The 20,778-nt window shown below is 55.2% G+C and overlaps 1 protein-coding gene, 1 long non-coding RNA gene and 1 other non-coding gene across 11 annotated transcripts in view; 1 reads left to right on the top strand and 2 right to left on the bottom strand.

Moving 5' to 3' along the window:
- The window catches only part of LRP8 (LDL receptor related protein 8), a 74,285-nt gene that overhangs the window by 22,670 nt on the left and 30,837 nt on the right, over window positions 1–20,778 (bottom strand). For 2 of the 9 annotated variants that reach the window (XM_072974426.1, XM_072974427.1), the window contains exons 3-6: window positions 15,974–16,096; window positions 8,320–8,448; window positions 4,813–5,202; window positions 3,751–3,873 (exon numbers count right to left, since the gene is read on the bottom strand). In XM_072974426.1, the coding sequence (XP_072830527.1) occupies window positions 3,751–3,873; window positions 4,813–5,202; window positions 8,320–8,448; window positions 15,974–16,096 (765 nt within the window). Of the gene's footprint in view, window positions 1–920; window positions 960–2,930; window positions 3,054–3,750; window positions 3,874–4,812; window positions 5,203–8,319; window positions 8,449–15,973; window positions 16,097–20,778 lie in introns of all 9 variants that reach the window. The other 7 variants (XM_072974429.1, XM_031684276.2, XM_072974430.1 and 4 more) reach the window with 5 other exon arrangements.
- On the top strand, window positions 14,702–16,587 carry LOC140700635 (uncharacterized). The gene is made up of 3 exons (XR_012079101.1): window positions 14,702–14,767; window positions 15,870–16,065; window positions 16,511–16,587. It is a non-coding gene; the product is annotated as an uncharacterized lncRNA (long non-coding RNA).
- TRNAS-AGA (transfer RNA serine (anticodon AGA)) lies at window positions 16,965–17,038 on the bottom strand. The gene has a single exon. It is a non-coding gene; the product is annotated as a tRNA-Ser (tRNA).

Here is a 20,778-nt window from a genome sequence, read left to right as displayed (position 1 = left end):
GGTCTTTCCTTTCACAAACACGTTTCTTATGGCTCCTCCTTCCTCATGACCTCGGGGTCGAAGGGGCCACGTCCAACCCTCAGGTACCCGACGAATCCATTCTCAAATGCCGTTGCTGAAACACCTACAGCCTCGGAAAGCCCACTTCCCTCTTGAGGCGGCTGGCTCCCCCACAGGATGGGCTGCCCTGCGGCTCCTGTTCCCCACCCGGCGCTGCCATGTCAGGTTGGCCAGAGTCCAAGGGCGCCCTCAGAATCTCCTTAAAGTGTTGACTTCTGGTTCCCAACATTCAGGTGCTTTTCTTGGATATACTCCATCTGTCTGTGTCCCTCTCTGGACAGGGCGCAGGGCTAGTCTGCCACCCAGAGGGGTCTGAACAGCGAAGGCTGCCCGCTCCTGATCTTCTGGTCCATTAAGACTGCCAGGACTCTTTCTACACGGAGCTGTTGCTAAGTCAGTTCTCTCCCACCATGAACTACAGTGGATTTTTTTCATCGCCTCTCCTCTCAGCCCTTGTTCCTGTCCTACACTCAGTCACAGGTCTGGTCCCAGTATTACCAACTGCTGCAAAGGATGAAGTGATTTCAGGAGGTCACCTGGTTCCCCCATTCTCCACTCCCTCAACACATTTTGGCAGGGTACTAGTGGAGGTCAGGGAGGCCAGGACCAAGGCTCACCAAGTTCTCACAGCATCTTCTGGGCTTTAGAATCACAGAGAGTTAATTCCACAAGCCAAGGGAAGGTGCTGTGCCACCCTCTGCCCACCAGGCCCGTGCACCACCACTCCAGCCAAGCCAAGCAGAGCTGCACCGAACCAGCCATGGCCATGCACACAGCTGGTCTGAGCTGCCCACCCCGCCATGCACAGCTGGGTGCCCCACCCCCAGCCCGAGCCATGCTTAGGGAATATTCCCCTTTACCCCTGGGCCGCCTCCTATTTCCCCAGGATGTTGGCAGAACTGAAACAACAAAACCACAGCAACCCCATGACTGGGGGATTGGGGTGACTCAGCCGAGCCCAGCTGGGAAGCCCCAGCTCCTTGAGGTGGGCTGAGCCATGGTAGCTTTGGGGTGGTCTCTGTGGGGCACCACCTCCCGGAATCTTTCTGACACTGAAGCCCTCCCTGACCTCTCCCATACCATTCTATTCCCTCAGTGCCATCCATTCACTTGTCCACCCACTCATTCAAAGCCTCAATCACGCATCACTCACTTCCTCCCTCTCCTTCTGCAGGAGCAGCAACTCAACTGTTGCATTTACCAAGCCCTGGATGGAGTGGCTCATGTAGGATGGCTCTGAAGGGGGAAGGGGAGAGCCCCACATTACTTGGGCTTTTATAAAAGAGGAAGGCACAGAGTCCTCCAGAGCACAGGTGAGTCAGGGCAAGAGAATGGGTAGTGGGTCCGGACCTGCCATCCCTGTCAACCCTGTCCTGGAAGGCCAGCACCGAGGCCGAGGCTGAAGGGGAGTCTCTGGGCCTTCTCAAGTCTGTCTCGCCTGGAGGTGATTCTGCTAGGGGGTCTGCAGGAGAGAAGAGGAGCAGGTGGTCCAGAGAAGCCTGAGGAGCATGCGAGGTTCGCCATGAAGGGAAGGGGCAGCGTCACTTCCCCTAGCATGCGCGCCCGCCTGCATGCACACACCCGCATACAAACACACACACCAGCTGACGTGCAAAAGCACAGACAGGCCAGGCCCATGGGCTCCACAAACACACTCACACAGATGTGGGAGCCACAGAGACATGTGATACAATTCCCTTGCCTTACGCAGAGAAGGAGCCATGGACACAGACACTGGCCTCTCACCAGCACAGAGACACAAACACATGCGTACATACGTCTCTTTGGTGTGTCATGCAAAAGACAAGAGAGAAGAGAGTTTAGCAGGTTAGTGGTCTCGGGGCGGAGCAGGTAGGGCAGGGGTCTAGGCTCAGCTGCTCCTGCTTCCCTAGCCTCTTTCCACGGCTTCCTTCTTTTGGGCCTTTTCTTGGCAGGGCCTGGGGGAAGTCTGTCACCTGCAAACTCAGGTGGAGGCTGAGCTATTTCTTAATCTTCAAAATCAATTTCTTAATCTTCCACAAGGACAGAAATGTGCTATTCCAGGGAGCTCTGGGGAATGAAGCTCCTCTGAGTCCCCAGGAGGGGAGGTACTGGGAGAAACCAGGAATGCCAGGAAGGTAGGGGACAGAGGATCTGACCTAGGCTCCGCCCCCAGGACAAGCCCCTGACCTCAGAAATGAAGCTTCCTGAAGCTTCCCTGGGTTTCCTGTGTGTTCTCCGGGATGCCCACCCACCTACAGTCTAGATTCTCCGGTTCTTTTTAGCCTGGAACCCACGCCGACAGCTCTGGCCATCAGGATAGCTGCCTCATTCTGCTCCTCACTCATGTCCACCCTGTGAGTCTGATCTCCTAGAAAGCTCCTCACGGTTCACGATGGTGCCACCCTCTGCTGTTGGGTCTGCCCTACCCTCACCTGGGCCTGGCCTGAGCCAAGTGGCCTTTGGATGTGCCTCATCTGGCCACCCACCTACTGTTCCCCTATCTCTCCCTCTGCAGGGACTCCTGCAGGGGGTTGAAAGGCCTCAGAGGCCAGGGCCCTGGTTAGGTCAGAAGGGAAACACTGAGGAAGAGAGAAAGTTCCAGAGTGAGCACACACTCAGGTCTGAATGTGGAAGAAATGAGGAGAGGCTGCGTTTGTGAGAGGAAGCATAATTTTTGAGCATCTGGACTGGGAAGGAAAGGCCCTTAGATTTGCAGAGATGCAGAACAAGAGGCCCCAAAGGCAGACAGCCCTGTCTGAGGCCACAGGACTGCACGTGAGTCCAGAGAGAGGGTCAAAGCAGAACGTGTGCAGAGGGGCAGTCAGGGCCGGGGAGGGGGCGTGGCAGGGAGGGTTAGTCCAGCAGTTGGTCGGAGACAGGTACCGTACCACACTCTTTCAGAGGCTCATCCGACCAGTCCCGGCAGTCCCTCTGAGCATCACACACTTTCCCGCCGTCCACGCACTCGCCACTCTTACACTGAAATCTGCGGGGGCCCTCACATGTTGACTCTGTTGGGCCGGACAAGACAGTGGACAGCACCTGTGAGACCTTGGGCAGGGAAAGCTGGGCCGAGCCGGGCCAGTGGGAGGTGAGGAGAGCTCCAGCCCCAGCCCCTACTGGTCTCCAGAGGGTGCCCCAGGACAGATAGCTGAATACAGGACTGGTGGGAGCTCTGTCCATGGAAGGACAGGACCCCAGGGATAATCAGGATGCCTAAGGATCATCTAGGTGGGCAGGGGACCTATGCTCCAGGGGCCCTGGATACGGGAGGCCACCTTCTTTATCCATTTCCCCAGATAGTCAGTGTCCCTGCTTCTACAAGGTGATGACCAGAGGAGCCATCTGAGAATTAAGGGAGCACTTTGGGGAGCAGGACTCAGCCTCTGCTCAGTCTAGGAACTAGTGAAGGAAGCTGCTTGGAGGCTTAGATGTGGACAAATGGTGGGGGCTGGACTTGCTGCAGTATCTTTCATGTCCCCAGTCCCCTGAGCCTCTTTCAGCTGTCACAAAAACACTAGTTCTGGTGCTGCCAGAACCCCCAAGAGGGGAGCTGGGTGACTTAGGGGGCAAATGATGCTCTGGGGGACGATGTGTCTCAGGGGCCAAGCGGCGACCTCTCCCAACTCTGCTCTCTCCAAAGTCAGGGGAGACCTCAGGGCTTCTCCTCACAGAGGATGCTGCCCCTCTGCCTCTGGCCACACGCACCCTGCAGGCAGCCAGCTTCATCACTTCTGTCTGGACAGTCCTGTTCCTGGTTGCAGCGCTTGATTGCAGGGACACAAGTCCCATCCCCACACTGGAACTCGTCTCCACGGCAGGTGCCCAGTGCTGGCAGGAGAGGGAAGGGGAGAGGGTCAGGGCCAAAGTGGTGCTGGGACAGCTCTCTTCCCCCCTCCACCCACACCCCCATCTCATTTCCACCCCTGGCAAGAACACAACCAGTGGCTGAGCTTGGGAGTCTGCAGAGGACACCTGGCCAAGGCACTTTCTGTGTACAACAAGGAGACTGAAGCTCAGAGAGGGGGGATGCTTCACCCAGGGTCACACAGCACTCTGGCTGGGAAAGCCAGGACTAAAACTCAGGTCTCCTGTTTCTCCATCTACCGTCTCTCCCCAGGGCCACCCCTCTGGAACAGACAGGTAGCCCTCTTTTGAGTCTTGGTGTTCATTATTTAATGGTTTCATCCTTTCAGCAAACCTTTTCTGAGCACCCACTGTGTGCAGGGCACTGTGCGGGTGGTGGTGGGTCAGGGGACACAGAGACTACTAAGAGCCTTCTCATCCTCTAGGAGCTCAAGAGTGCAGAGCCAGGCTGAGGGGCAAACAATGACGGCACCATAGTGTGGGATGTGCTGTAAGAGAGGGCAGCTCAGGGACCTGACGCAGCTGGGCCCAACTGGGCGAGGCCTTGAAGGATAAGCAGGCCCAGCAGAGGGGAGGTGTAGGGCTTCCTGAGTGTACCAGGGTCTCCGGCACTGGAACCAGCGGGTGACTGCCTAGGACACGAAAGGGCACGGGTGGGAGGTATGACAGGGAGGGCATCACTGAAGGTCGCAGGTACTGGTGATGACCCTGGCCTCTGGAATTAGACCTGCCACGTGACCTCACACAGCTCACTTCACTTTTCCCAAGCTCCGTAGCCACCGTTAAAACATTGCTTTGATCAGAGTAGGGCGGGGACAGGCGGCCCCGCCGGCGGACAGTGGCGCATGCGCGGCCCTGGGCGGGGAGCGCGGGGCTGCGCGATCCGGAGGGGCGGGGGCTTACGGCAGCCGGCCTCGTCCGACTTGTCCTTGCAGTCGCGGTCGCCGTCGCAGCGCCAGCTCAGGCGCACGCACTCGCCGCTGCGGCAGGCGAACTGGCCGGCGGCGGCGCAGGCGGCGGGCGCGGACGTGGCCCCGGGGCCCGCGCGGCCGCAGAGCTCGGCCGCCTCGTCCGAGCGGTCGTCGCAGTCGAACTGGCGGTCACAGACCCAGCGCTCGGGGATGCAGGCGCCGCCGCCGCCGCCGCCGCCGCAGCGGAACTCGCGGGGCCCGCAGGCCGGGTCGGCACAGCCGCGCTCGTCGCTGCCGTCGCCGCAGTCGTCGTCGCCGTCACACACGAACACGGCGGCCAGGCAAGAGCGGTTGCTGCACTGGAACTCGTGCGGGGCGCACACTGCGCGGGACAGAGAGCCGGTCGGCCCGCTGGATCCCATCCCCCGCGCCCCGGGCCACTGGTCCCGCTACAGGGGCCCGGACCCTCACCTACGGGCCAGAATGAGCCCTGCCCGGGGCCGAACAGTGTCCAATCTGGGCCCTGCCAGGGTCATGATTGGGCAATACATTTGCCCTCCCCGAGTCTCCCCAGCGTCACTGAAAGTGGGACTTCCTATCCTGCTGCCAGCAGGACGGTGGGACGAGGCGGGTCTGTAAAGCTGCGTAGTGCAGCCTATCTCAAAGGACTCTGTGATGTTCTGGGAAATGATATGTAACACAATGCTGACCCTTCTAGGGAACAAGGTCTGGACCTGTTTCCTTACAACACAGCTCAGGCCCCTCCCCATCCCCAGTTTCCTTGAATTATCCCATCTAAGTCCCTTTGCTTGGCATCCAAGGCCACTGGCATGGAGCTACTGCTCTGCTCCATCGCCTCACTTTCACACACATCCTGGCTTCACATCACACACTAGACCGTTTGTACATGGTCCCACCTTCCAGCCTTTGCCCATGCTCTTCCATCTCCTGGGTACCCATCTCTTGCCCACCACTGTCTCTGTATATTACAAGGATGAGTCCTTATCCTTCAAGAGTCCAAAGTTCTATTCTACCTCTTTCAAAACACACTTTGTGCTCCTCTGCTTGGGAAGTTCCCCCTACCTCTGCTCTTCTATAGGGTGCCCTTCACAGCCTGCTCAGGTGTCTGGGTCTCATGTCCTTCTCTATCTGCCCCATGGCCACAAACTGCACAGGGATGGGCTCTGAGGCTGACCCACTTTTGTCCTGAAGGCCAAGCACAGAGCTCCTTGCAGTGAGTGGATATGGTGTGCATGGAGGCTGCACCAGCACAGCTATGAGGAGTGAGTTAGGGATCTGTAGTTCAGGGCATAGGTCAATGGCCCTGCCTGGGACCCTGGGTTTCCACTCTCCAGTGGGCTACTCTGAGTTCAGAGGCTGGGAGAGCCTTAGGGACCAACAGCCCAATTGCCAGTTTACAGATGGGGAAACTGAGGCCCTGAGGGAAGACTTGCCCAGGGTCACAAAGTCCATCCATGGTGATGAGGGAACCACAGCTCAGGTTTGGTGCTCTTACTTCCCAGTCTGACTCCTCTCGGCTTTCTTTCTGGTTTTCTCCTTCCATCCTGGAGTATAAACTATTATAAGAGGAGCGACCCCGCCTCCTTCCCTCCTTCATTGCTTACATAGAGGCCAAGAACAGGTCTGGGGGACCAGGTGGGATGTGGATGCAGGGGCTGTGGCTAGTTAACCTGGTGGTGGCAGCACCATATCTCTCCATTTGGGGGCGCCAAAAGTCTGTGTTTTTATTTTCTGGTAGAAAAATGTCATTTTTCATTGTTATTGAACATAAAGTAGACAATGTCTTCAGTTTCACAATGTAGGCAGCTCATGTCATGTGTTGCTGACAGCTCTATCAAGTTTCTGACAGATGCATTTTTTTCCCCCTTCTGGGCTTCTGGGATGCTGGGGCATCAGTGGGAAAAGCACACCCTACCTTGTGATGTCTGTCCTTCTAGATTAAGCTGATACCTAGATTAGCTCCCCTCCTCCTGTCCAGACAGGGAGGGAGGATTCACTATGATGAGAGTTCTGGGAGGAAGCACTTCTTTCTCCAAGATTTCAAAGCTGACAGCAACTTTAAGATCTATATCCTCAGGCCTATGCCAAGAGACCCCACACCCAGCATTCATGGATGGAAGAAGCTCTGAGGGACAAAAAAAAGGAGAATTCTTTTTCCTTTGCCCTGGTGGTTGGGAGCTGGAGCAGAGTAGCCCAACAGGACCTCTGAACACTCCCATCTCCAATAGTTAACTGGGAACATTCCTGCCGCAACATGCCTAGTTAGAGCTATTCCTACCCCCTGCAACAGTGGCTGATAGCCTTGATGACTGAGGAAACATTGGATTTTCAGGAGTTACAGAGGGAGGAGGATTCTCACTGGCCAGTGAGGCCTCACAAAATTATCACAGCTGGAGAAATGAGCCAGTACCACCACTCAGGCTTTGAAAATGCTGGCCTCAACCAGGATCTCCCCCCATCCCGAGGGCTCCTGCTTTGACACATCCAAACTCCAGGCTTAGAATCTGAGCGTTGTGACTCAGAACCCCCCAGAGGAGATGGCATTTCCCCTGGGCCAGGAAGGACGGCTAGGGTGCAAATACAGAGGCTGGTGCAGGGAGCGGGGTTGGAAACAGTGGTGGGCAAGTGCTTGGCAAAAGTCCCCCGAGCGCCCACCTGGATCTCAGCCCAGCCCCACAGCCTACTTACGACAGCCAGGCTGTCTCCTGAATTAATCATGAGCTCCCAGAGGGAAGGCTGTGTAGGATTCACCTTATCGTCCCTTCCAGAGCCTGGCTCCGGGCCTGGCACACAGTAGGTGCCCATCAAATATGAAACATGCATGTTCGGGCCATGCTCCCCACTGGCCCAGGCCTTGCTGGCCTGTTCCCTGGGAAGGAGATAATCCCGTGTTAGAAGCTCAGTGATGTGGAACTGCCCCAGTGACCACTTCCATCTGTCCCTGCTGAGGCTGCCGGGAACGTCTTCCTGCCCTATGACAATTGTGCTTGCATCTGAGAGTTCCGCAACAGTCGTCCTTCCCTCTTCAGGAATCTGCCCCTCCCCCCGACACTGCCAGAGCCCTGGCCCAGGTCACCACCATCGCTCATCAGGGCCCCCACCCTGGTCTCCCTGCCCTTGCTTGGAGATCAGTACAGACTTATGGAATGGATGAGCAGATGTCAGGCATGGTAAAAAAAAACTCATGGTTTTGCTATCCAGACCTGAATTTGAATCTCAGTTCCATCACTCAGCCGTGGGCACTTTTCCTCGCTTGTCTGAGCCTCAGTTTCCTCACCCACAAATGGGGATGACAATGGCTGCTTGTGAGGTGGTTGTGAGGATGAAAAAGAACATGTCTCTCCAAAGTGCCGGCCACGACTAGTGTCCTGACCATTCTCCTTCCTCTCTACCCACCAAGCCCCTGGAGAGCCCGGCCCCTCCCCAGAAGGCGGCCTGACCGTGCTTGGCAGACCCTGGGCCCTGACCCCTGACTTACAGGTGGCACAGCCGGCCTCATCCGCTCCACTCTCACAGTCCTTCTCCCCGTCACAGCGCCACGAGGCGGGCACACACTTGTGGCTGGTGGGCCCACAGCTCAGCTTCTCTGCAGGACACACCTGCTTAGCTGTGGAGACAGACACACATGCATGGCTTAGCAAAGGGGGACACAGGGCATGGAGCCAACCAGTCCTACCACCCGGCTCCAGCCACCTGGCCCGAGGCCCTGGGAATTCATCAGGACTTTCCTGCCCCATGTCTCAGTTTCTTCACCTGAGAAGAAGCCACTGTTTGCCCTTAAGACTTTCTGAATCCTAGACCTGACTCCACCACTACCCTGCCTGACACCCGTTCATGGCCCCCTGGTCCCCAGCTCTCAAGCCCCTCCTTGATCCAGCCAACCCCTACCTGCCTCACTGGCCCTACCTCCCAACTTTCCAAGCCTCCCCTTCAAGTTCCAGCAGCATGGAGCCACCAGGTCCTATGTGGGTCTCTGCCATTTCACAGCTGTGTGCCCTTGAGCACGATGTGCCCCATCTGGGTTTCAGCTTGCCTTCCAGATCAGTGACTCCATGAGCCGAACCTGTAGATTTGAAGGGCTCACAGAGGCCCCGACAGATCCCTCCGAGGCCTCGACAGCTCCCTCCAAGGCCCCTCCCCTGGCAATGGCGCTGAGCCCGCTGCTGAGAGCAGTCGCCACGAGGCCGGGCCCAGCGGGACCACACAGCTATAATTACTGCAGCTGCAATCAGAGGCTGACTCAATCAGGGGCCCGAAGCCCCAGGGTTGATTCTCAATCTGGGAGAAAGAATGAGAACCCTGATCATGGCTGGAGATAGCTCCCATCCTGAGCATCCCAAGATGACCCACGTGACAGACCCAGCCGAGCAGATGCATTGCAGATCTCCGTGGCTGGCTCCCTCTGCCTTTCAGGGTGTACATGAGGCTGAACTCAGTGTCTCTAGGATGTGTCAGGCACAGTGCTAGACGCTCCCATTTTATCTTTACAATAACTCAGCAGGGTGAGGATTATGTCGAGGCCTTGAGGGCATGGACTCTGGAGCCTGGCTGCCTGGGTTCAAATCCAAGCACGGTCACTCAATGCCTGTCTACCTTGGCCAACAATCCTTAGTTCTGTGCCAATAAAATGGGGATTATACTATTCCCTACCTCCCAGGATTGTAATGATGACCACGTTAGTGTCTGTAAAGCACTGAGAATGCCCAGCCAGTGCTCACTAATGGTACCTACTATTTTTCTCCACATGTAGCAGATGAAGACTTGTTTATTCGCTCAGTGAGTAACCACTGAGCACTGCTGTGTACCAGACAGGGCACAGAGCACTGGGTCCTAGTCACACAGCTCTGAAGAGCGGAGGAAGGGTGCAGTCAGCTGTGTCTGATCCCGAGACTGGGCACAGGCCACTGCACCCCGGAGGCAGTGGGATACTGTATCTCACCCTCAGTTTTTCTCTCTGATCTCAGACCAGTTTCCCCTCCTCTTACTTCCACAGCTGGGATGAGAGGCTACAGATGGAGAAAAGGACACAGACAAGATGGGGTTGGGGGTAGGTATCTGAGTCAAGACCCCCAGACAACATGATGCCATGGAAGAGGAGTACCAGGGATCCCCAAGTGTGGACCCCAAAATTATCCATAGGAATACAGTTCATAAATATAGGGCAAACTGTTGGGAATATGGGATTCATAGCAGTCATTTTACAGAAATTTCCCTTTACAAATAACTGTCAGGTAGAGCCCTGGAAAGCACTGATACCCAGAGACCCTTTATGAAGGGCTTCTTGGAGCAGTAGTGCAGGGTGGTAAGGGGCCTGGGAGTCAGGAGAGGGGCCCAGAGCACCTCCATCACCAACACACTGCAGGACCTGAATGAGCACTTCCCAGTCTGGGTCCACTAGAACACGAGGGGGCTCAGCGACCAGTGTGTCCCAGAGTCCGGACCAAGGGGTGGGCATGTGAGGGCTGTTACAAGAGCAGGTTCCTGGGCCCGAGCTCACACTAGACTAAATCCAGACTCTGAGGGCAGAGCTCAGGAATCTGTACTTTAGTAACTCCCCACAGCCCCAATCCCCTGGTGATTCTCACACACCCAATTTGAGAACCCCCACGTTATCATTCTGCAAGTCCAAAACCTGTAGGATATTTCATCTCTTAAATTCACACCCAGGAAAGTAATAGAGGCATTCTGTATGTTTGTGATGGGCTAGAGGGACAAGGCAACCCTAAGTCCCTAAGCCAGGCCTCAGGAAATGGAACCTCATGGGGAGCTGGCAGGGAGCCACTTACAGAGCACTGCACTGGGTCAGGCTGCGCTGTGCTGTTGAGTTGATAACTTCCCATGTCAGCCTGACCCTCACCCTGCCAGGTAAGCAGGCCTTGTGAGTGCAAACTCCAAGGGCACCATTCACAAAGATTATCATGTCAGTGGCACCTCTGGAAGGGAGCAGGGCAGTGATTCTTCAGGTAAACACTCCATTTTACAAATGAGGAAACTGAGGTTCAGAGAAACCAAGTAATTGGCCCAAAATGCACAGCAGTGAGAGGAGGCAGAGTTCAGGTTTCCTTGAGTAAACTGTGCCCTTTCCATCAAGCCCCTCACACTCCTCTGGGTAGAGAGGTGGCCCAGAACCAGACCCAAGCTCTCCGCTCAAAAGCCCAGGTGACTGAAATGGCCCTTGACCGTCCACACCATCTCCAGGGGGCCTGGTTCTGCATACCCCAGTGCAGCAGGCAGCTGCTTGAACTTTTAATGAATATTTATACAGTTAATTGCATAACCTTTCAGCAAGGACAATGATTAAACAATCCGTCTGCTTCCTTTCTTTATAATTAATAAGACATTGGCTGCGTCCCTAAATAGACAGCTCTAATTACAGGCTCTCAAGTACTCAGCAGTGCCTGACACCAGCCCTCCCACTCTCAAACAGCCACAGCACCTTCTGGGAGCGCCGGGACATGAGGGGCCTTGGAGGTCACATTGAAGAGCAGCCACCGACCAGAGTGACAGGAGACAGAGGCCCAGAGAGAGGAGGTGACCTGCCTGGGCTACTGGGTGCTGGGTATTCCAACTGCTGTCTCTCTGGGAACCTCACCGTCTCCGTTGTGATGCAGCTCCTCCCCACAGCAGGTCACGGACGTCGCCCTCTGGGCTCCCGGGTCAGGCGTCCCACTGCCCAGCCCCGGGAGGTTGGTCTGGGGAGTGTTGATGTGCAGTGTCTCCTTATGAGGCGGGTACTGTTATTACCGCCATTTTACGGATGAGGAGAGCAAAGCCCAGAGAGGGTAAGTCATTTGCTCGAAGACTTCCACTCCAGCTTCCTCAACTCCAAACGTCCTTCTTAACTTACTGCATTTATCACTGCACATGAGAAAAGTATGCCCGTCAGTCTCCTGGTGCCTCTGGCTGGAGAGCAGTCATTGGAGGCAGGAGGCTCACTGGGCCTTTGCTCAGGCAGAGTCTGCAAGATGGTAGATGGCTGTCTGATGTCCAATTTCAGGATAACTGAAGCCAAAGGCCCCAGGCAGCACAAGGCAGGAGACAGAGCATGGGTTTTGGAGTTGGACAGGCCTGGATCCATTTACTAACATGAAGGAATCTGTACTTAGGCAAGTCACTTAACCTCTCTGTACCCTGGCTCACCCCATCTGAGAATGGGATTACATAATCTCCCAGAGTTGGAGAGTAGTTTAAGTGGGGAAACGTGGAAGTCCCTACACTCAGAGCCTGGAATAAACTCGGAACTCAGAAAACCATTGCTCTTGTTTTCTTTCATGAAATGCAGATGCAAAGGGATGGGAGGGCCCTGGACTCACCCCTAGGGATGCACATTACACAGTATCAGGGTCCACACGGCCCACCAGGATGCAGCCCCCACCCCTGGACTGAACACCTCTCTCTCTCCTTCCATCTCGCCCCCTCTCTCCCTCTCATGGAAACAGATGCCCCAAAGGACGCCTCTGTCCTGTTCTCCAAAGTATGCAAAGTCCCCGGACGCAGGAGTGAGCCCCACTGTCTTTCAGACATCAGGAATCCCCCAAAATCACCAAGCGCCTGCAACGGCATCCTGGAGTGGCTGGAGGCATTTATAAATTCCCAGAGAATCCTGCCCCAGAAATCCAAATCCACTGGTACTTTCTCTAATTCATAAGTTCACCAATTAATAAAAAGGGAAATGTCTGTTGAATAAAAGAATGAAAGTGCTTGACAGCTATTTATTGAGTGAATGTATCTGCAGTGTCGGTCACCTGAGGCTTTAGGGGCAGACAACCTCCAAATGGGGGCCACCAGCTCCGAGGGGACTAGAGACTCAGGCAGTGGGAACTGCCGGTGTCCAGCTGCTGCCCCAGGAAGCACGGCATGGGAGCATCCCACCGTGCAGAAGGGGGCAGATACAACAAGCTCCTTCTCACGGGCTCAGGTAGAGCACATCCAGCTGGGTCAGCCCCTAACCCGTGGGGTGATCTCAGAAACTGTCTCTGGTCTCTAATAGGAAGGGGTACTTGGTTAATCAGTGAGGTCCCCCCTCCAGGTGGCAAGGCTCCAAGATGCATGAATAGAACCTCATTTTCAATAAGCAGCACCCAGATTTGTAACTCATTCACCTAGAACCAACCTCCCCACCTCCACCCCACACCCCTCTCAACAAATGCCTGAAGGTGGGTCACAAACGTCCCCAGTCAAGTGAGCTATAATTAGAGCTGAAATGCTACTTTCATTAGGCAAATGCCCGGGCTCTCCCACTGTGACTCCTGGCCCAATATGATAGACAGACTCCAGAACCAGAAGGAAACAGAGTTGGGAGAAATCCCAGCCAGCTAGGGGCAGATGACATAGAGGAAGAACATAAGAATGGGGACCCACTCCCAAATCCCTTTCCTTCTCCATGCAAACCCCCCTTACTTAGACTAAGATTTTAAATAGGTGTATGTTGGGGAGAGGGTCTGGAGTCAAAATGTCATAGTAAAAATAACACTGCCATTTACTCCAGTACTGACACTCTGTGTGCATTTTTTTCACTTAATCTTCACCACCCCTGTAAGGTTAAGTACCATTACTCCATTTTACAGATGAATAAACTGAGGGAGATGATTGGGCAATCTGCCTCAGGTCTCACAGGTTAAAGGACCTGAACCCAAATATATCAGACCCAAAACCCACTGCACTTTACCATTGCCTATAATCCTTCTTTGCAGGTGGGGAGGGGGCTTTATCCCGGGAGCTGGCATTGTCCCCAGGAACCTGGTAGACTGTGGAGGTTGCTCCGACAACGCCAATTAAATGGGCAGCGGGTTGGCTGCCAGGTTCCCATTCGGTCGGGAAGCTCTAGCAAGCTTGCTACCAGGTCCTGCTGCCCCAAATTCTGACTGATCCTCAAGGTCCCATTCTGGCTGACCTCCTCCAGGCAGCCCTCCCCATCCACAGGCCTCGCGCATGTGTGACCAATGTAACTGAGCACACAAAGTGAGATCCTGGGCCTTGGTCCCTAGCTGGGACAGGCAAGGGAGAAAGAGGGTCTCAGAATCCTAAGAGTCCAGGAATCTTAGAATCATGGTCTTTGGAATTCTAGAATATTAGAAACCAGGGCCCAGAGAAGAGCTGAGCCTCCCGACTCCCGGGGTGCAGCAGTGATGCCCACGGGGCGCTGACAAGCCTCAGAGAGCCTGCCTTTGTCACGGAAGGCAGAGCAGCCACGAACGACCTGTGTATCTTGGAAGCAAGGCCCCCAGCTCCCCAACTAGGCCTCCAGTTACTCAACTGTCAAATAACTGTGCTTTACAACCGGGCATGAAGTGGGCCTGGGAGTCAGGAGGCGTGAGGCTGGAAGGCCCCTGCACAGCCCAGAGGATGTGCAGGCAGCCAGTGCTGGGACGAGCAAGAGCCAGGAAGATAGAGGGAAACACAGTCAGGGCAAGAGGGAGGAGGAGGAAGGGGCAGGCAGGAAAGGGAGGCAGCCCGAGAGCAGGGCTGGGCAGGAGGAAGATGAAAAGCAGCATCAATGCAAAGAGATGGAGATGTGGGGAGAAGGGGAGCACAGCTCAGGCAGCAGGACAGGCCCCAGTAACGACCATGATGAGGCAACCCCTCCCCCTGCCCCCAGTGTCCAGGGTAACTGCTGGCATGGGATCCGGATGGCAGAGCTGGCTGACTGCCATGGTGGCCACAGCCCCCTCCCCAAACACGCACTCGGGGCTGCACATAGCTCTGCCCCATGTTAGCCGGGCAGCCTTGGGCAAGTGGCCAAATCTGTCCCAGCCTCAGTTTCCTTTTCTCTAAACGGGATCCACCCCCTCCCAAGGTTGCCATGAGGATGAGAGCAGCAAGTGGGCGTGGCTGGGCTTTGTTCCTCCAGAAGCTCAGGACAAAGCGCTGGGCTGCCTCCTGCCCAGACTCCTCCAGGACAGCACCGGGTTTGGCTACTTGATGGGGTGAGGAAAGGATAGGGTCTGTGGCACGGCTGGGAGTGCAGGGCAGCTGTGCAAGGAAACCAGGGGGCCCCCTGCCTCCAGTGGGGGTGGTTCCTGCTCTCTTTTCTCTCTCCCTTTCTCTTTCTCTCACACAGAGACTGGTAGCTCTGTTGCTAGGAGACAAGGAAACCCAGTTATCACCAGCCACAACCCTAGGTGGGACACTGGCCTCCACTGTCCTTGCCTCTGCCTCTGGGGTGACTGTGACCCCTAAGGAGGACCCGGGATTGTGACCCACAGGATCTTCCAGCCCCACCGTCTTCCACGTGCTGCGCCCTCCCCCAGACCCCTTCAGCCTTCTGTCTCAGGCTCATTCAGCTGAAGCTCAGCCTCCGGGGCCACCGGCTCCTTCCCCGCCCCCTCCTCATCTCCTTTTTAATTTAACAAATGTCACGGAATGACCTGCCGGATGTAAGTTTGCTTTGAGGATTAGGGCCTGGAAAAGAAATCTCAGAGAGACAGAGCCTGAGTGTGGGAGATGGGCCTGGGGCTGGCCTGGCCTTCGCCTGGCCCCTGGCTGCCTCTGCTGCCATCTGGCCTGCTGTGGAGGCCAGGTTCCTAGGCTCTGCCCGCCCAGGGAGAGGAAAAAGCTGCAGCCTCAAAGTCCCAGCTGGGTGGCCTTGGGCAAGTCACTCAACCTCTCTAAGCCTCAGTGTCCTTTGCAAAATTCGGAAAGTGACAGTACATGCCTCATACAGCTGCTGTGGGGTAAGATGAATTAATGCATACAAAGCACTCAGCACAGTGCCTGGTGCACAGTGAATGCTTAATAAGCGCCAGTTGCCATCAGTGCTATTAGAATTATGATAAGAGTCCTCAAAAAAAAATGTGTCAGGGAGACCAAGGGGAGGCCTGGAGGGTGTGCTCCGGCAACTACTGGGGAGAAGGGCTCAGAGGGGCTGTCTGGAGCTCCTGGTAGTACAGGGGCAGGGCCCAACCTGCAGGAGGGCTGGGAAGAAAGCCCAGAAACAGGTCACCAGACACCAGCAACTAGAGGCACCTGACGGTTGGCCAGGAGCTCCCAAGGGCTCAGCACAAGTGAGCCTCAGGCTGTGTTCCACAGATCACTCACCCGAGCCTCCTAACCTCCCAACAAGGAAGATCTGATGAGGAAACTGAGACCCCGAGCATAGCCTCCCCGATCCGAGCCCAAGGGGCAGGACTCACTGCAAGTGGCCTCGGACTCGTCGGAGCCGTCAGGACACTCCTCCTCGCCGTCGCACTTCCACTGCTCGTGGATGCAGTGGCCATTGTCACAGGTGAAGTCACTGTCTGCACAGGTCTTCTTGGCTGCAGGGCAAGGAGAAGAGTGAGGAGGGGCTGGGTGGGCACAGGAGGCTTTTCTAGGATGTACAGTCAGGTGGCTACCGGGTGACCAGAATGTGCTCAGGCTGCAAGCTGGACCACGTGACCTCCCACGGCCCCAGCAGGCCATGAGTGCCTCGCTGACCAAGAGGTGAGGACAGGAGAGAAAGGCTTATTTATGTCACACCAGGTGGGGACAGGTGACACCTGGTCCTGCTCTGCAAGTTCAGGTGTTCAAGTCCAACAAGGGTGACAGGATCCCTTCCCCTGTCATACCTCTCTCTTCCCTCAAGTCCAGTTCTGCTGTCACAGCCTCCAGGAAGCCCTCCCTGATCATTTACAGTAGCTGTCTTAGCCTCATCAGTCAGTTCTCAGTCTCTTGACCTGCCTTTCTTGCAGCCCTCAACCAGAGTGAATTCAAGGCCCCTTCTGTAAGCACCGGGGAGCTGCTGATAATAAACCATAAAGGCAAATGATCACTGAGTGCCAAGATTAATGAGGTGTGTTCTGTTTAGAGTGAGGGACAGAGGATCTACAGGCAAGACACCCAAATCAATCTGCCCCCAAGGTGCTTACAGCCTGGAGGGGAGGCCTCTACACAGGGGGTTTGAATCCTAGCTCTGTCTCTTGTGTTACTTAACCTCTGAGCCTCTGTTTTCTTATCTATACAATGAGGAGAAGGAAACAAAGCGCTCGGAGGAAGAGTAACAGCAAGTTACAATATATGAAGAACAGGCAACAGAGGCACACAGCAGTAAGTATTGCTGTTTTTATAGTTTGAGTCTTTTTTTTTTCCCATGAATTGTATTTATTTATTTAGTTGGGGGAGGTAATTAGATTTATTTATTCTTGGAGGAGGTACTGGGGATTGAACCCAGGACCTCATGCACTCTAAGCATGTGCTCTACCACTTGAGCTATACTCTCCATCCTTGAGTCTTAATTAGAAGCAAAGGAAATGGGGTGTTCTGTGCCCTCACAGGGGACGTACGTAGCAGGCTAGGCTCTCACAGCTGGGAGCAGAATGGGACGAGAACGCAGAGCCAACGTGGTTTGCTTTTCTCCCTGTCCCTGCACTGGCCTGGTGCTCCTCCAGTATAGAGACTGCGTCAGATTCAGCACAGGACCCAACTCGGGGTAGAGTTCAGTGGGGGCACTGAATCCAAAGGAAACGCAGCCACCCAGCCTCTGCTCCCACACCTCCAGGACCAGGCTCACTTTCTCCCGGAAGGTCCTTCCCAGTGGCCAGCCTGGGACTACGTAAATCCTCCCACAGGCCCTCTGTTCCCCTCTGGAGCCACCTGACTGCTCCTGACCCTGAGCAGCCTGACAGGGATCTGGGGACAGACACTAGGCCTCTAGAATCCGTTTCATTTCTGCCTTTCTTTTCAGTGGAATCCTTGCAGCATATCTGCGTTCTATGCTGAGTTTTCTTCACACTTTCCTTAGAAGAACACCTCTCCCCGTGTAGGCTAGGAGAGACCAGAGTAATCAGAGTCTACCTACAGATGGGAGCCTGAGGCCCAGAGAAAGTTAAGGGGTGTGGCCCAGGGACACTCAGAAAGGCAGGGATCAGAACCAGCTGGCTGGCCTCCCAGCCCAGGACCACCAAACAGCCCTCCCTGAGCCCTGCACTGAGGGGTCATCGTTCGACATGGGAACAGATACCAATATGGTACTGCCTTTTGGTAAATCACGGACTGTGATTATGGGAAAGTAAGTAGTTATGAACCATGGCACCTAGGGCACTTCCTAACATGAACACCAGAGTTCTCCTTCCACAAGAAGCTCGGCATCCAAAAAAGAAAAATATTCCAATGCTATCTTTTCCCTGTTCTAACATTCTCCAAGTGCATTCTGCGTGCCAGTCTCTGTGCTAAGCACTTGACCAGGAAATCCCACGACAAAGGGCCTATTACATCCTCACTTGACACATGGGGAAATTCAGCCCCAGGGCATTAGTTACATGCCCAAGGTCACATCTAGGTGGGAGCAGGGCCATAATTTGACCTCACAGGCAGGCATTCCTCTTCCCCACCATGGGAATGCCCAAACAAAATGCCCAGGGGCATCAGATGTGGAAGAAAAAGGCCCAGAGTAAGTGGGAAAGTCCATGGAAGCTTCAGTTTGGCGCTCAACAAGCTTGCATCTGTGCCCTGAGCACACAAAAGAGAAACCAGCCCAGCCTGTCAGCACAAGCGCACAACCAGCAAACCCCAGGAGAAAAAGGCAGGTTTGACAAAGGTGACGGAGGGGCTCTGTTGCCGGGCTGGAGCCAGCCAGCCCCTCTCCAGGGACCATTTCCTCCCTGGTATTCTGGGAGACTGGGAACGAGCTTGGCCTCCCAAGTGTGCCAAGTCCTGGCAGGCACCAGGCAAGGAGGCCAGAGCAACTACAAGCCCCATCACCATCCTGGAGGGCAGCCCTGAGGCCAGGAAATGGCAGCCTCAGGGACGCATGTCCCTTGATGGTGTTTTGGGAAACAGATTTGTTCACTGTCATGACCAGTTTGGACATTTTCCACCCTGGCTCTGCCCTGGGACCTTTCCCCCAATATCCCAGTGACTCCTCACAGCTATCCTGGCAGCTGTTGTTAATTCCACTTTACAGAAGAAGAAATTGAGGCTCAAAGGGGTGAAGGTGGTAGGTGGCAGAAATAGGATTTCAATTCCATCCAGCAGTTGCCAGAGCCTGGGCTCTTTGTACTAAGTCCCATAGCCACCTCAGCATTGTCAAGCTATGAATGAGGACCCCAGAGAGGCAAATGGGTGTGACTACATCCCAGGGGCTGCAGGTCAAAGAAATGTGGCAGATCAGCCCCAGCCCAGAGGTGCTGGCATGAAGGGCTCCCCTGGAACACGCCTAGAAGCATATAGTAGAATAAACCTGGGCCTATGACAACCTGTGCTTTGCGAATGGGGAAACTGAGGCAGCATGGTCATTTTCAGGTTAGGGACTAGACTAAAACACCTTGGTGGGCCCTGTCTGAAGTGTAACCATATGGAAGGACTTGGAAGTAGAGCTGAGCCTGAATCCTGGCACGGCCACATCTTCCCTAGGTGACCCTGGGCAAGCGCCTTCCTCTCTGGGCAAGCAGGGATGGTTGCTTTCTGAGGTAGCACTGCCACAAGGTCAAAAGGCAAAAAAGGATTTGAGCGAGCATCCTGGTGTCAGGTTGTTCAGTGTAAAGAGCCCAATAGCCCCTCGTCAAGAGGCTACCTCCACCCTGCCAGGAGACGAGGGCTGGGCAGTCTTTTGAGGCTGTCAGAGCAAACCATGCCAGACCCCTACTCTCCTGGCCTTGGCAGCCTTGGCTCCAGCTCCCAGGGTGATCCCCAAGCTGGGCTCGAGGCCGTGGCTCTCTGTTTCCAGGGATTTATGTCCCTCTATGCCAGTTGCCCTTTGGACAATGCCCACCTCTGTGATTCTCTGTACTCCACAGCCCAGGAGCAGTAGTCTACAAGGTCTGCGACATCATAATCTGGTGCTATGGCAACAGATGGGCTGCCACAAAGGACATGGGGTTCCCAAGGGCAGCGGGGAGGGGCCAATCCTGTGGCAGACTGGGAGAGAATGGGAAAACCAGGACAAAGGAAGTGGGAGCTGCTATTTCTAACGAGAACGCTGGCCAAGGATAGCGTCAGATGTTCACGGTTGATGGAACTCTGCTCTGCCACTTGTGGGCTGTGTGACCTTTTGCAAGTTACACAACGTCTCTGAATCTCACTTTTTAAATCAACATTCAGGGGTAATATCCCTGCTTTACCACACAGGGTAGTTGTAGGAGCAAATGGGCTAAGGGTGGTGCCAGGGCTTTATGAACTAAAAAGCAGAAAAGTGCAAGTCTGAGGCATGTGGACTTAGCAGCTCCAGCTGCTGTGTGTGTGACATTGGGCTCATCAGTCACCTGGGCCTACCTTCTCATCTGGATGTGGAGGTGTGGTGTATCCTCAGCCCCTCTTTGTGCCCATAGTCTATGTTCTTATGAAATTGTTATGATCACTCAGCACCTCCCAGTTTCTCCACCCCTAGAGGCATCCTACCCTGAGACAATGTGCATCCTTCCTGCTGCTGTTCCCCACCCACGCTCATCCCGCAGCCCCAGTGCTGACAGGGGGCTTCAAAACAAAGATTAGTCAGGGCTGCCAGGTGGAGCTGCTCGGTGTGGCTTCTTCTTGGCAACCACAATGCTCCATCATGTCAGCTCCCAGGGCCTTGAAGTCTCCTCTGCCACTCTCCTGTTCCATAAGCCAGAAGTCAGGCTCAAGGAGAAGTGGCTGCTCAAAGGCACAGCACATGTCAGCGGGAGGGCTGCACCTGAACCTAGGTCCCACTACGTGGCCAGAAAGCCAGGGGAGGGCCACTTGACCAACCCAGGGGTCAGGGAAGGCTTCTTGGAGGAGGGGACCATGTTCAGCGAAGAGAGGTCAGCCAAACTGTGGGAGTGAGGAGAACAATGAAGGGCCTTCCAGGGTGAGGGGTAACAGGGTGTGGGGTGTAGAGGAGCCGGTGGAATGGCCATTTGGGGCTGGGAGGAGGCAAGGGACAACGGACCTGGGAGCTCCACAAGACCAGGGGCCAACTTGCCCCGCCTGGCACCAGGCTGCCCCTCAGAGGCCCAGTGCAGGGGCCTGGCTTTTCCTGAGCTCACCCTGGGACTCACCCAGC

The sequence above is a fragment of the Vicugna pacos genome, chromosome 13 (genome assembly GCF_048564905.1).
Source record: "Vicugna pacos chromosome 13, VicPac4, whole genome shotgun sequence".
NCBI lineage: Eukaryota > Metazoa > Chordata > Mammalia > Artiodactyla > Camelidae > Vicugna > Vicugna pacos.
The sequence above is the reverse complement of the archived record's forward strand: the minus strand, read 5'-3'. Positions and strand labels throughout refer to the sequence as shown.